At 43.0% G+C, this 15,887-nt stretch overlaps 1 protein-coding gene across 14 annotated transcripts in view; it reads right to left on the bottom strand.

The window, feature by feature from the left end:
• TSC2 (TSC complex subunit 2) overlaps positions 1–15,887 on the bottom strand; it is a 44,311-nt gene that overhangs the window by 9,129 nt on the left and 19,295 nt on the right. For 2 of the 14 annotated variants that reach the window (XR_010591222.1, XM_065560272.1), the window contains exons 22-34: positions 15,360–15,549; positions 14,792–14,885; positions 14,349–14,451; positions 14,027–14,121; positions 11,660–11,791; positions 9,938–10,102; positions 8,954–9,106; positions 8,652–8,764; positions 7,980–8,177; positions 6,912–7,127; positions 5,114–5,182; positions 2,671–2,828; positions 196–698 (exon numbers count right to left, since the gene is read on the bottom strand). Coding sequence is in view for 13 of the 14 variants with exons in the window: in XM_065560272.1 (XP_065416344.1) it covers positions 196–698; positions 2,671–2,828; positions 5,114–5,182; positions 6,912–7,127; positions 7,980–8,177; positions 8,652–8,764; positions 8,954–9,106; positions 9,938–10,102; positions 11,660–11,791; positions 14,027–14,121; positions 14,349–14,451; positions 14,792–14,885; positions 15,360–15,549 (2,189 nt within the window). In the remaining variant the exon portion in view is untranslated. The remainder of the gene's footprint in view (positions 1–195; positions 699–2,670; positions 2,829–5,113; positions 5,183–6,911; positions 7,128–7,979; positions 8,178–8,651; positions 8,765–8,953; positions 9,107–9,937; positions 10,103–11,659; positions 11,792–14,026; positions 14,122–14,348; positions 14,452–14,791; positions 14,886–15,359; positions 15,550–15,887) is intronic. The other 12 variants (XM_065560271.1, XM_005288948.5, XM_065560262.1 and 9 more) reach the window with 11 other exon arrangements.

Genomic DNA, 15,887 nt, shown 5'->3' with positions numbered 1-15,887 from the left:
CAATTCTAGAAAGTTACACCTCTTGGCTGTTCAGTTTTAGGTTTTGTAAGATCCAGAAAACCTTTTGTGTGTTGGATTTAAACAAGTTTAGCTAAACCTCTAAAAATCTTAGTTCTGAGACATGAGTTAAAATGAAGTTTACATCTGGAAACACCATAAGCCCTTTTTAGGAACCTCCCGCAACTACCTACCCACCTTGGGTTTATTCCAGGTACTTTCTCGGCATTGGAGGCTGCTGTCCTGCTCTTGAAGGCATCTCTCTCTATCCTTTTGCCTCTCCTCGAAGGGGCTGAATCCGAGATGGTGTACCCTCTAGGACGGTGGCCGTTGGGTGAGCGGGGAGAGGAAGAAGGGACGCTACAATCCAGTCTGGCTGTGCCAGTTATTCCAGCGTCATCCCCTCGGCTCAGCCAGCTACTGGCCCCTTCTCCTTCAAGGTTCCCAGACTGAGATCTCGATTTCAGTTCCGTGCTCAGCCTTCCGGTTGCTTCTTTAGTGTTTGTGTCTTTGAGGACTTCCTGCAGCGTCTGAAGCTCAGGGGAAGAGCTGGATTTGCTGAGTGGCTGGGAAGGCTGGAAGGAGAGTTCTTCCAGAGTCCTGCCATCCTCTGAAGGGACAACCCTGCCGATAGGAATTCCGCCGGCCACCAGTTCGTCGGATTTCAGAGATTTCTCTTCTTGACTAGATGTTGAAGAGGACTTAAAGAAAAAGTCAAAGAAAAGCTGTTTTTCTGAGTAGCACCTTGACAAAACCCACAAGAGAACATGCACGGAAAAGGCACCAGTGGACAGGGAGAATATCGTCACCACTAAATACACGAGACTAAAGTATTGCCGCTTCAATATAGGCAGAGATGGCCTAACTACCAGAAGGACAGAAGTCTAAGCCCTGAGCCCATACGCATGCAGTTACCATTTCTCCTGTGTGTGCAAATGGCCAGCAAGGCCTTAGATTGACCATCTGAGCACACAATCACTGCACGTGCAATCTCATAGACTCATAGACTTTAAGGTCAGAAGGGACCATTACGATCATCTGGTCTGACCCCCTGCATGCTGCAGGCCATAAAACCGTCCCTACCCCTTCCCTGGACTCTGCTGCTGAAGTCCCCAATCCTGTTATTAGTGACTTCAATCGGCAGAGACCCTCCTGCTAGAGATCCCTGCCCCATGCTGCGGAGGAAGGCGAAAAACCTCCAGAGGCTCAGCCAATCTGCCCTGGAGGAAAATTCCTTCCCGACCCCAAATATGGCGATCAGTAAGACCCTGAGCATATAGGCAAGAGTCTCCATCCTGACCCCTGTTAGCCATTATGCTATTTACCTACCATTGCTTGGTTTTCCTTGACTACTATGTTTTACCATTAAACCATTCCCTCCATAAACTTATCTAACTTAATCTTAAAACCAGACAGGTCCCTCGCCCCCACCGTTTCCCTCGGAAGGCCATTCCAATATTTCACCCCTCTGACGGTCAGAAACCTTCGTCTAATTTCAAGCCTGAACTTCCCCACGGCCAGTTTATATCCATTTGTTCTTGTATCCACGTTAGTACTAAGCTGGAATAATTCTTCTCCCTCCCTTGTATTAATCTCTCTAATATATTTAAAGATAGCAATCATATCCCTTCTCAGCCTTTGCTTTGTCAGACTAAACAACCCGAGCTCCTCTAGTCTCCTTTCATACGACAGGTTTTCCATTCCTCTGATCATCCTAGTGGCCCTTCTCTGCACCCGTTCCAGTTTGAGTTCATCTTTTTTAAACATGGGAGACCAGAACTGCACACAGTACTCCAAATGAGGTCTCACCAGCGCCTTGTACAACGGAAGCAGGACCTCCTTATCCCTACTAGATATACCTCGCCTAATGCATCCCAAGACAGCATTGGCTTTTTTCACCGCCACGTCACATTGTCGACTCATAGTCATCCTGCGGTCTACAAGGACCCCTAGGTCCTTCTCCTCTTCCGTTACTTCTAACCAATGCGTCCCCATCTTGTAACTAAAATTGTTATTAGTCATCCCCAAATGCATCACCTTACACTTTTCACTATTAAATTTCATCCTATTTCTGATACTCCAATTCACAAGCTCATTCAAGTCTCCCTGCAGGATATCCCTATCCTCTTCCGAATTTACAACGCCTCCCACCTTCGTATCATCCGCAAACTTTATCAGCCCACTCCTGCAATCGGTTCCGAGGTCAGTTATAAATAGATTAAATAAAATGTTATGAATAGATTAAATAAAATGGGTCCCAAAACCGAACCTTGAGGCACTCCACTAGTAACCTCCCTCCAACCTGACAGTTCACCCTTTAATACGACCCGCTGCATTCTCCCCATTAACCAATTCCTTATCCACCTCTGGATTTTCATATCGATCCCCATGTTTTTCAGTTTAACCAATAACTCCTCATGGGGTACAGTATCAAACGCTTTACTGAAATCCAGGTATATTAGGTCCACCGCATTTCCCTTATCTAATAAATCCGTTACTTTCTCAAAGAAGGAGATCAGATTCCCAAGTTCAAAGTCTTTTGCTATAATTAAAACAATAAAAAGTGCAAATGGAGAACACATACAAATCTGCAGTGTATATTAAAGCCCCTTCTCTGGCTTGGGACAGAAAAGTTATTAGACTGGTATTCAGCCAGCTGCGTGACAGCCTTACCCTGCTGTAAGCCTTGTGCGGTTTGCTGAATTTCTCCTCAGCCATGGCTTGCTCAGAGCACACAGCCTTAAAGTCTTCAAACTCTTGAGACACCAGGGAATCGGTTTCTTTTAAATCCACTTCCAACTGGCTCCCCTCTTCCAGAACTACTGCCGATTCTACCAAGACACAAACAGAGTAACTGAGGCATGTAGAGAGGAGTGGCACGATGGGACCCCATCCTTTCCTCTGAAGTACCAGCCTTTTCCCTACTAGGATTTTAGTGGAAGGCCATATTCAATGTGTGATACATCATATATCTTTGATCACAGAGTGAGGACTTTAATGGCACACCAGACTTGCTAGAGGTCTCCCCTCAATAATTGGTCGACTTACCCTCAGACCAAAGGGTTGTAGAACTGCTTTGTCACACTAAACGCAGTGGTGCCAAACTGTTGCTAATGGACAAGTAATGGAAAGATAATGGAAAAAATGGATCCTTGCGCATATTAATACTCAAGTATCAGGACAGACAGTAACTAGAGAGATGTAAGGAAGTGCAAGACTAGCATTAAAGTTTGTTATTGACCAGGCAACGAAAACATAAGTTCTATGCAATTGTGGAAAAGAATAAGCCTTGTATTCATTCTTGTATATAACAAATGCTCTCGTGCCTTATACGGAGGGGGAGACAAGAAAATTTACTAGAAGCCATTTACTTGCATTTTGACCGTTTTCTCAGTATGCTTCAGTAGAAGCTGAACAGTTTAGCCTATGCCTTATTAAAGGACAGGAGGACATCATTAACGCATGTATTGCAGCAATATTGGAAAAGTCTGCATGTGGTTTCCAATCAGACAAATAGCTAATTATATAGACCAGACTGAAAGGAAGCTCCGTGTAAGCGCTGTGTATGGCGGAGAGGTTAGTGGAAGGGGTAACCAAGTGTCTACTATACACAGTAACCCTGAACACAGGAATGCATTTGACTGATGACTTCTGTTTGCCTTGGTTTTTTTGTCCTGAGGAAAAGGCTGAAGTACAGGAGGCTTCCCATGACGTACACACAGAATTGGAAGACCAATCTGAAAGGCTAAGATTTGTTTTCCAAAGTAAAATTAAAAAAAAAAAAAAACTTTAGCGCGCACACACACAAAAAAGATCAGCAAAAAAAAAAAAAGGCACGAAAGCAGCTTTTCCTGGATTGATTTCAGCTCGCAGGACCAGTTATTTCAAGAAGCAATTAAGAGTTAGCATTGCACACACATACCTTCTAAAAAACGTGCTGATCTGGTTAGCTGTCCAAGCCAGAACACACCTGCACATACTCTGTGGTTTTCACTTCCCTAGTTCTAATATTACTGCCAATTTCGCTGGTGTTTTTAATTAATTTGAATGTTCAGTAATTGCACTGGAGGGGGAAGTAGGATAATATGAGCAAAGAAGAGTAATGTATTGCAGCTTCTGTGTGTCACTTTAATAGCATTGTGCCAATACAGTAATCCAGTTATGACTAACCCAGCTATTCCACATAGGATTTTCCATTGAAGGAAGGTGGGATTTAATTCATCTAATTAAGCATTGCAGGCCAAATGCAATGCAACTGCTGTGCTTAGAGGTATCCATTTTGATTACCATCTACAGGTCTGATATATTTAGGAAATAGATTATAGTCCCAAAGCAAGAGGAAGATTTTACACAGCTACTGAATTTACAGAAAGCTACAATTTGTTATATATTTCTCCTTGAAACAGATTTTGGCTTTTGTTTTAAAAAAAAAAAGACTTGTAACCAGCAATTATACTGTAGTTTCAAACTTAGACTTTCTAACCAGCTTCTCCTTTCCGATTCTTTTCCCATGGCCAGTTTTGGTTGAATGCTCAGTGCAATGAGAAGCACTGGATTTCATTTGTGTGGAGTTGTATATGCAGCATTCCAGGAGCTATTCCTAGAAGGGGGAACCTTCTGAATTAATAAACAGAACACAAACCCAATTACAAGATCTAACTGAAAAGTTAGGAAACACAGATCTTTTATGATGTCACTCTATAGTCTGACTTCTTCAGATGCAAGACAAGTGCACTGAAGAAGTGAGGTTCTTACCCACGAAAGCTTATGCTCCCAATACTTCTGTTAGTCTTAAAGGTGCCACAGGACCCTCTGCTGCTTTTTACAGATTCAGACTAACACGGCTACCCCTCTGATACTCTATAGTCTAAGTCTCATGAGCTATGATCTCACTCCACCCAAAAAAGGGTTCCATTAAAGTTACTCGTGCTTGCAAATGTCGTATCTGGCTTGGACTTCTTCATGCTAGTCAAGATCCCATTCGTCGAAGGTAATGAGACCAGCAGGGACAAACAGGAAACATGGCAGGGTGATGAGGTATGAGGGAGACAGTTTCTATGAATCAGAGGTGTTCTTCTATGGCAATATTTTTTTTTCCTTAAAGATATATATATACCTGCCCAGGATATGCTCCTGTGCAACTTTCCTTGACAACTGGACTGGTACATGGAAGAGAAAGAAGCCACTGCAAAGGGAAATCAAGTGAGCAGCTACATCAAAAGGAAGGAGAGACTATATGAAAAAATTAAAAAGCACAGAGTTTAATGTAACCAGGAGCCTATTTAAAAAATAAAATAAAAGCAAAGAACAAGCTGGGAAAGTCTCACTAGATGTAAAAAGGGAAAACTTAAGGGTCGAGGGTCTCATTGACACAAATCAAGAGGCATAAACACAGTCAAACAATCAGACTCAGAAATTGTTCTCTGGGAGAAAAGGAGTTTCTGATTTGTTTGTTTTAAATCGAAAAGAGGGGTCAACTTTACTAGAGTCCCAGCACAAGCAAGAAATGAGCCCAGCCAGCCAGTTTCTGCAGTACACAAATTTTGCAGGGGGTCATTTAAGTGTGTAGGAGAATTTAAACAGCAGGATATGGATAAAGGTTCACACAATGAGAGATTTAACCTCTTTAAAAAGAATATATACATTGGCATTACAATCTCAACACTTCTTAAATAGAAGTCTTTGTGCCAATTGATTATGGTAAGTTTGTAGTAAGACATCAGCTGAACATGAATATGGCTGAAACAATTCACTGCAGATTCAAAAGTCGGTGTGAGTGGTAGTCAACAAGTGGGTCTCAAGTTGGCTGCTTTTAGCTTTTCCAAACTGATCAGGCAGCATTTGTCTAGACACCAGAATCTGCAGGAGTTCATAAAAATCAAAGAGCCTGCTGGAGCAGATGAGTGTTAGAGGAAAAAAAATAAAAATAAAAAATTCACCATTCAATTTTGCGCTCCAGTTTTAACTGCCTGGGTTTTTGCATGCACACGTTTTGAAAGACTAAAATCAGATCCTGCATATGCAAGGCTTAATAGCGAAGCTGAACCTGGAAATTGACATTTTTACTGGGCTCCCAGACAACCTGCACTACGGCTGACACCACCAGACAGTCTTGTCCACTGCTTACATGGTTCAGTCTCAAAGTTGGAAGCAGCAAGGCTATTAGATTGGCTCTGAACAGGGTTAGCTCACAAGGTTTGAAATGCCAGCGGTCAGTCGACATTAGGACTCCCAACATTACTAACACCAGTGGAGCTGTACCAGTGCTAGCGGCAGTGTAAAGCATGCCCAAGGCCTCCTTGGTGCAGAGAAGTGGATGTTTAAAAAGCCCACCACTAGAAAGTCAAATGAATAAAACACTCAGGACTCGAGACAGAAGTCAGTGCAGAGGCAAACACCCCCGCTATTAACATGATGTGCGCTCTGCCACATCATCCTGAAGACTCTTGCGAAAGAGAGCAACAATGACTCCTGAGCGGGAGGGTTTGTAGTAGGCCATTATCTTAGTAACCACTGCCCAACAGAGAAATCTATGCAAGAGGTAATTAAAAACATGAATGCTGGAGAAGAAGATCCATCCAGACACATGGACAAGCTTTGGCTCAACCTTAAAACAAGCAGTAGACCAAAAAATAGGCTCCGGTCAGTTTCACTCAGGACACGCTTAGCTTGAGACCACTAAGAAATAGCTAAGGGGTGCTTAAGGAAAGGGATTACCTCACTTCTAATGTGCCATGGGAGATCAGGAACGGCTTATTTCACTGAATACTAAGCTCACGAGGAGAGCTGAGCTGTCCCCCCATCTTGTGCTTTGCAGCCTCTGCAGTAACTCATGATAGAAGACTGCTGTAGTCTCACCACGTTTTATACTAGCGAGTGCCGGCTCTCTGGGACACGCTACGTTAATCTCTCACCTGTATTGGAGCGCTGCAGAAGGGATGGTTTCGACGTCCCGGTGGCCAAGCTGGAGGAAGGGACTGAGAGGGACTTGTACAAAGCCGTCTCTCTGTGCTCCTTAAAGCGCTCTGCAGCCATGAGCGCGTTGGATAGCTCCTGCAGCGGCATGTTGTTTATATCTGACGAGAAGGGGCTGAGCGGGTTCTCCAGGCTCATTAACCAGCTTGTGTTACCTGGAACGGAGGGGAACAGTCAGGAAAGTTAGATATTCTCTCCTTTCGGAGACAGAAAGTTCAAATAGCCGAACTCAGCAGCATCAACGGCCCTGGGACTTGCTGGTAAAAAATTAGGCTGAGTAGTTCTAGGGTTTTCTTGACAGTTAGCAGCTGACTTGGTTAATTTCACATTTTAAATGAGAATCAGTCCCCAGTGCCGCATGCTTCTCTCCTCCCCAAAACTCTTTAACCCTGACGTTTTAGCTCAAAGCCGGGTCCCTAAAGGTTTTCCACTGCTGGAGTATTTTAATTAATGATAGAGCAATTTTAAATGATTCTCTCAAGACAACTTCGAGCTGAAATATGCAAGTCTTGCCTCCATGTGGCTTTTGGAATGTATTGGTGTCCAGGAATTTTGGGATTGCCCTGGTTTTTTAACCTTCATGCCTTCGACACCATTGCTACTCCTTCACCAACAGGAGTCGTGCACTTATTTATTATTCCAGCAATGGGCCTTGTTCGCACTTTGGAAATTAGATTTAGAAGAAGGAACCAGCGGCGCTCAGAAATGGCAGTACCATAATGAACAGATAATTGAGTGCCAACACAATGCCCACACCCACCAGTGCAGCAGGATTTAGTTTACATAAGGATTTTACTCTTCTCACAGGAGCGTCTTACAACTTCGCATCATTAAAAGGTGCGATTTCCAAAGACCTGGCTGACAAATTAAACACGAAGAACGGAGAGGTTAAGCAGCATGGAAGAATTCCATTTACATTTAATGACACGGATATTTTTTCTATGTAATCCCAATTTCTTAGCAAGCCACAGCTCAGAAGCCCCTTTGTGCAGTTGGTTAAGGCGTACCTGTGGGCCTCCGGACTAATATTTCTGCCCAGCCCTGTGTCAGCAGTGGGACATATGCTGCCAGGTTTGTTTTTTCTTTCTGCAGAGGAGCGTGGGCACCAGGAGTGGCCTTTTCTGTTCGAGGTGCAGAAGCAGCAGGACTCCGTAACCCCTGGGGGGCTGAGCTGTCTAAAGCACCAACACGTAAGGCATGACCACCTGGCAAAACAAAAGACATGGAGGGTAAGAAAGGAGGAACCCAGGAGCTCAGTTTAGAGACCCATAACTGGACTCAGTGCCAAGAAAACACGTAATAAATAGTTCTCTGCACTTTGATAGCATCTTTGATCCCTATATCTCACATGAATGAACTGTACATTGTGCTGGAAACCTGGCAGAGGTAGACATTGGTCTCTTAAGCCAGGGGAATTGGCTGCTAGAGATGGCTTTACTGCAGGTTTCACCATACAAACAACGGCTAAGGCCAGCAGGCAGAAATCAGCCATTCAGGAAGCCAGCATTCATTGCTGCTACTCATTCTAGGTCTTCATTACTAAGTACTGGGTCCTGTGATCAGACCACTCTGGCCTTTTTACATGGCCAGAGTTTAGGTCTGAGACTGGACACGCCGATCGAACGTGCCCACTAAGGGCTGCAAGGCTCCCAGGACAGAGATGCGCTGAGACTGCTTACCGGACATCGACCGGACTCTGTCGCGAGCGCCTCTGCACACCTGCTGGCCGGCTTGAGATTCCAGTTTTGCTGGAGCTTCTTTAGTTTGTCTCACTTGCAAAACAGGGTCTGGACTGGGGGGGGGGGAAAACAGGGAGAAAGGAGGAGAACTAGTAACGTGGTGGGTTATAATTCATACCAGACTGAAATAGATCTGATCATTCCTTGTATTTACAAAACAGTTCCTTCAAATCAGTTCTAACACAATGGTTTTTAACTGGCTTCATTAGGGAAAAGAATGTTAAAATAAGAGTGACGTTTACCTTGACTCTGTGCTGGTCTGGAGCTCTCCAGAGTCCAGGCCCAACAGTGACCGGGTCCCTGTTCCAACACTCGTCGTGATGGTCACTAGCTTGTTACCAACCAGCCACGTCTTTGTCCTTCCTCCAGCCAAGAGGAACTCTCCCACAGGAGACCTAGAAATACAGGCTGGAGTGAATACAACTCACATACGTTGCCCAACACCTGAGATTCAGCCGGGAAGTTATTTTCTGCATTGGGGTTGAAAAAATTCCTGCTCTTTCCGCATTTAAATGACGACATTTCTTGCAAACTGCACCAAGGTAAAACTGGTAAAGCATAAAAATTCTCCATCAGGATGAAGGACGCACTGCCTCCTATATCAATTACTTCTCTGGCTTCTAGACAGCATTGCAAATGTATTCCTGGCCTCGATGCAGCTGACCACAGCGCAGCAGGCCTTATCCCTGCTACACGACTCCTTCCAGGATACCAAGTTAGACTAAAACTTCAGTGTTTCCAATTCATGCAGCACCTTTCATCCTGAAGGATCCCCAAACACAACACACACAGACACACAGTCTCTGATGGGAAGGAAAGTAGTCATCTGGCAAACTGCATTACATTGTGGGAGATGAGGAGGGTGAAATTTGGCCCACTGGAGGCAAACCTCTGCTCATAGGGTGTCTCTAACAACCTTTCTGCTCTGTGTGGTTTTTGAAGGTTTCATGCAAAAAGACTACATGGTTTTCAGCATATCTACTCTAGAAAGGCTCAATGCTGAGGCAGTCCTGACAGGATTTGATCCACAGTGCTAGGGGAGTTTTGTGTCGCCAGACTTCATGCTAAGTCAATGAAGGTTTTAGCCAGAGGGGATGGGTTAAGCCTATGAGACTTGCTGTGCTCATAAGAACCTGACATTGGATCCAGCAATTTCCTGCTGACGAGGCGAGACGTACCTTTAGGCCAAAGAATAGCTAACACCAGAACAAGTAACTGACTCCCACCTCTTGGGCACCGCAGTGAAATTTGAAAAGACATATCGGGCCATCATATCCAGACAGGTCTCTGTGAGTTCCAAGTGCAGGTTTTTTAAGTTGTCATCAGCCTGAGCCATCGAATTCTCATCTGCAGAGCCCAGGCTTGAACTAGTGATAGATGTCTGTATCCTACTGAGAGAGGGAGTTTAGAGTGTGTCAAGTTACACTGCAAAACAGATACAGTACGGTCATCGGATCAACACTAAGCCACGGAGCAATCCGCAATACATGCACATGCCACAATAGGTTTGACTACGTCCATATGCATCAAACCCAGGGCACATCAGAATCATTCTCAAATCACCGATATTATACAGTCACTGAAGATGACAGCGATGTCACCCCAGAACTGACAGCTCATCTTGAGAAAGAAACGGAAGCATGGTTGACGTTTGTGCAGTTTGAGCAGGGTCAGCTTTAGGAAGGACGTGGTGCAGAATAGCAAGGCAAACAGCAGCGTTACATACATTGATTTTAAATTGCAGAAATAAAATTCAGAGTTCTGTAAAATCGAGCTAACCCAGTGGCAAAAAAAATTGCACTCTGCACACAATTAGTACATTGATATAAAGCAATTCTGTCTTCAGGTAATTGTATTTTAAGCAATGCAATTCTGAAACAATTGCAACAGCAGGCGGCATTACAGAACGTGTTAGAAGGAACGCCTCGAACCCAGTCGTTTGCAAAAAGACTTGGCTGCACCGCAGCTGGGTTTATATTACGCAGCAACTTCTTTGGCATCATTATTTAAATGTTTTGTTACCTATAATTTAAATATAAAAAGAAGAGAACCATGTAATACTGTAGTAGACTAATAGGGACATTAGATTTTGAAGTGTCAAATGCATTTTCACAATAGTCACTTCTACGCCTCTCCCCCCACCCCTAACATGTTATCCCAAACAGGGAAAATATTTGCAATGCAATTCCAGTGACAGTCTGATGCTTATTTCCTGTAGCCCAACAACATTCATTTTCAGGTAAAGAAACTTCTAGCCATCATATTCCTAGCTAGCAATTTAATATTCAAGGGACACATTCAGAAACAGGAGAAAAGGATTTACAATTTTTAAAGATGTGATATGGTCAAATCAAGAGTCAATGACCAAACTATTTTCTTCGGTCATGAAAAAATTAACCATTTTGTAAGGCCTGCCCTTCACGGCTTTGTCCCTTAGATACAATATCCTGGAGATGCATTGATGGTGAGTTACTTTATATCAACAGACTTCTCTGTGCCTTCTTCCCAGCAATAATCAAATGAACCATTCTCTCTGCCTTGCAGGGAAGGTTTGCACACAATCCTAGCAGAAAACTGCGACATTCATGCTTCAAGTTGCCTTTGGAAGGCTGTAATTTAAAAGCCATTTAACAAAGACTCAAACTTGCACAGAATGCAACCTTTTTATCCTTGATTTTTACTCCGCAATAAAAGAAGCTTTCGTGAATAGAACACCACTGAATCAAAGCACAGGGCAATGTAACACCACCACAACCAGCATTGGTAAACCACAGGACCTCCATGAAGCTTTTCCAAAGCATATTTTGTGGACAGGACCCAATTTTTATTTTCTGAAGAGGTCATGCAAGCATCCCGCATGCAAGCCCACCCTGCCCCCACCCACCCTTGCAGCAAAGTTTCCAAGTGCAGATTTGCTCTTGGATTCTCCCCCTTTAAAGTGCCACTACCTGCGGACCACATGTTCTGACACACTGATGCTGCGGGATCGGAAGGCATCAACTGCAGAGGGTTCTTTCAGCTCTTTCACTGGAGGAGAGTTATTCAAGCCTTGCCTTGCATTTTTGGCTATTCTTAAACTACTAGGTGAAGAAGCACCAAGCCCCGAAAGAGGTGTAATTGCACAGGTCACAGGAAGGGAAGAAATCATTGTAGGGATGGAGGTTGAAAGGTCACAGGTCACAGGGTCAATATTGGGGAATCCCAGAGGGTGATGTAAAACAAAACAAAAAAATGTCAAAAAGGAAAAATTAAAACATAAAACCAGGCAGAGTTGAAAGCATAAAAATCACTTTTGAAAACAAGATTTTAACAAACACTACAAACAAATGAAATTAGTACAAACAAAAACTGATGTCAATGATAGTTGGAATACTACACTGCACTGAGGAAGAGAAAATAGGTTTGCACTCAGATTTGGTATCAAGGTTTCTCCACTCTGAAGAGCTGGGCTTGTTTCAACTTCCCATTGTGTTACTCTAACCAGGGGCTCTCCTGCAATATGATTACCGTTAAATAAGACTTGTATAGAGACTTTATCATAGTGCTTTTCATACACTAAGCCTCAAAATATCCATTTGAGACAGGCAAGTATCTTTGTTCTACCTGTCTGGAAACTGGGGCAGAGAGGTTAAGAGTCTTGCCCAATGTCTGAAGTGAGCCAGTGATTAAGCTGGAAACAGAACCCAGGAGCCTTGACTAACCAGAAATAGTTTCTCTCAATTGAGACAAATGCAGACATTCATTTCAAGTGATCTCCTGCCTTGCTTATGTGTAATTACAAGCATGAGGAATAAGGTTCTTTTCCCAAAAGGCTTTGGGACATTGGACACGAACCAAGCTTTCTAATTTGTCCTCAATGAAGTCAGACCCATGGACCTGATCCTGAAAACCCTTATTCACAGAAACAGCATCACTGACTGGGACTTCTTCCATAAACAAGGGTTTGCAGAGGAGTCCACGTTACTATCCAATTATAGTTTGCTTCCCCTAAGAGAATTTTGCAGAACTAGCCACGCTGATCCGATTATGTTAACAAGGGCAACACCTTCCAGAATTAGTAGTATTCCAACCCAATGAAATTAAGTAGGTTTTGGGAAAAAGACAGATTAACAAACTGCAAAATGAGAGATGATTGGCAAAGGTGTCTATTCCAAATTTTAAAAATGAAACAAGGAGATGAAGGATTAGAGAATATTAACTTGCAAACACAAGACAGAGTTTACAGCTATGGCATTAAGGAGAGGATGGTGTTTCTTTGTTACAAGATCCTTATGATACTTTGCAATTAAAAGGAGAGGCACTCTCCCCAGAGCATTTAAATGTTACTATGGCCTCACTGCAGAGAAACGCTGACGCAAGGTCAGTGAACCAACTCAAAGAGGAGTCCAGTGGATAAGCCACCTTTGCAAAACACTGAGTGACTTCCAAACTACATCTTCCCTTCCCTCTCTGCAGATGCTACTTCAAAATATCAATGGCTGCTTCGAATAACATGAATACTTGAATGGACTTCAGGGTTCTACCTGTATTGATGTACTGATTTCAAAACACTCCTTCCTTGTGGGATCAATTGGTTAAGATACTTTACAGTGAGTTGCCTGTTTTTAAAAAGTGGACACTACCGCCTCTCCTCTTATGAAACTGAAATCTAGACTCTACTGCCGTATAGAAACTTTCCACGGCAGACTGGTTTGTCATTCTAGTTTTTTTTCCTTTCAGAAGGGATCAGAGATCCAGCACTCTCTTCTTCACAGAATAATAGGGCAGCAATAGGTCAGATTCTGGATCTACCAGAGTTTAGACTGGGCAAAAATAAAGTGGTGGCTCCCATAATCCACCCAACGACTCCAGTTTGTCCACATTGCTATTAAAATGATCCACAATGAAAGAATTTAAGCATCCATTGTTAAACTATCATTAAGATGCAGAATTAACAAACCACTGAGATGAACAGAGCATGCACCCCTCTCGCTATTTTTTTCAGCCAGCACTATGTTGATTCACATTCAGCTGACAGAATTATTTTTAGAATGTAAGCTTACATTCTGCAGAAGTGGATGGGGGCACCCAGTGATGTCTTAGTACGAATACATACCATTAACCACCAGCTCGTTCTGACCTCAGGTTTAACAACAACAACTCAGACTGTGTCTTAATACAGAACATTCTGGTTATCAGAAAGATTACACAGCACCTTTATGGTGCTTTAAGGACACAGACAGTTCTCTTCACAAAGCACAGGAAAGCATTTGGCATTTAAACAGCTCCTAATGAAGAGCTACCCATAGCCCCAACTGGAATGGAATACAATTTACCTTTTCGGCCTCTCGTTCAGACTTGTACTGCGAGCCCTGAAACTGTCCTTCTCAGGGGTGTCATCAAATGAGAGGAGGACGTTTGACCGCAAGCCCTGCCAATTTGGACACACAGAAAACGGTTCAAACCGTTGGTATTTGCAGCCCACTTGCCATGAGCCAATCCTCAAGAGCTACATTTGATTTTGAAATTCTAATGTAATAAGTACAGGTGAGTTATTTTGATGTCAAATAGAATCTCTGTAAATTGACAGCAAGAATGCCCACAGATTACAGTTCTCAGAGCACTCTTTGTATTGCAAGATCCAGCCATAGCTGTTACCTTTGTAATGTAGGGAACAAAGTCTTTCCGGAAGGGCAGGCGACAGCGGATGAACCACATAGCGATCACATGGTGTGCCAGGCACACGATGTACTGGTTAAACCTGAACAGGGGAAGATTTCAGGAGTTTAGTGGGGCAATCTGAACACATTTTCAGAAGAGATGCAGTTCAATTCCAATATTACAGAGGTGTGGGAGAGAATACTACTGTACGTTCAAGGGGAAAAGGAACCTGGAGTGCAATTGGCAACACACACTATTTGTCTTGAAGCTAAATCTGGCCCTCCCTCAGCAAGAAGACCCATATATAAAGGTATCACAAACAACTATATTTTTCCTCTGTAGATCTTAAAACACTTTACAAAGGTAAGTCAGCCATTTCCCCCAATTTACAGATGGGGAAAAGGAGAGAACAACAACAACAAAAAGACTGGTGAACTTACTTGGAGGGATTTGTATAGGGCAGAGAGATGGCAAACACGCTCGCATACTGCTCAGCTGCAAAGTTCCTATAGAGGTGAGGTAGCCTGGCTAGAGCTGAAACAGTTCAATAAGAAAATCATTTGCGAAGTCTGGATGAGAGCACTTTGTTACTGACTCAGAATTTAGCTGAAGCATCCAGCGGTTTCTAAACCATTGGTACCAGCAGGAAAGCTAACGTTACATTACGTTCTGTAAATAGTATTTTGCAAGGTGTAAGCTATAAGGAGGGAAAGATAACCTCCGATTTTCCAGTTCTCTAATGTTTTAATATGTAAAGCATATTTCTTTTTTCTCCGTCTGCATGTGCATTAGGTCGAGCAGCTGGGTTACGTGAGCAAGAGTAGACGATCTGTTAAGATTTTATGGCAGTTGCAGCACTGTTACAACCTGTTCTAGGGTTCACTGTATTTCTGGTATTTGACCTTAAACTAAACCAAGATGATGATACTCATGCTAAATAACACAGTTAGCCTTTTCACAGCCCCACTGAAGAACATAGGTAAAAACACAATTTCCACTGCAACTTACTTGAAAGAAATTCTAAGAGAGGTATTGCCATGTTTGCTGTAGCAGAAATGTGGGTTAACTTGACTATCAAGACTGGCAGTGCCTTTATGATGATGTCAGGCATCTCAACGCTGCATACTGATAGAGCCACAACGCACTGGTTTGCACAGCGATAAATTAAGCCATGTTCCAGGCAATAAACCATTTCACGCTAGAAGAATAGAACAGAATATGCTCGGTATAATAAAATAAGACCAGGATCCATCTGCCACTAGCCTACAACAAATCTCTAGCATTTCTACATACTAAAATGCTAGTTGTGTGTTGGTAATTGCATTGCTAGGGCCAGCAGCTAAAAGAATTTTTACCAAAAATGCACTAGCAATTTGAGACTACAATCTCAAGAGAGAAAAAAAAAATCACAGGTATTTCTGCACTGCTGGACACATCTTGGCTCTAAATCTTAGATGAGACATTTGTCATCCTGAACTTTTTGAAATAATCAATTTTAAGATGACAGTTTCTGACAGAATAAAAAGGGACAAAATG

Source organism: Chrysemys picta, chromosome 10, assembly GCF_011386835.1.
Source record: "Chrysemys picta bellii isolate R12L10 chromosome 10, ASM1138683v2, whole genome shotgun sequence".
NCBI lineage: Eukaryota > Metazoa > Chordata > Testudines > Emydidae > Chrysemys > Chrysemys picta.
The sequence above is the reverse complement of the archived record's forward strand: the minus strand, read 5'-3'. Positions and strand labels throughout refer to the sequence as shown.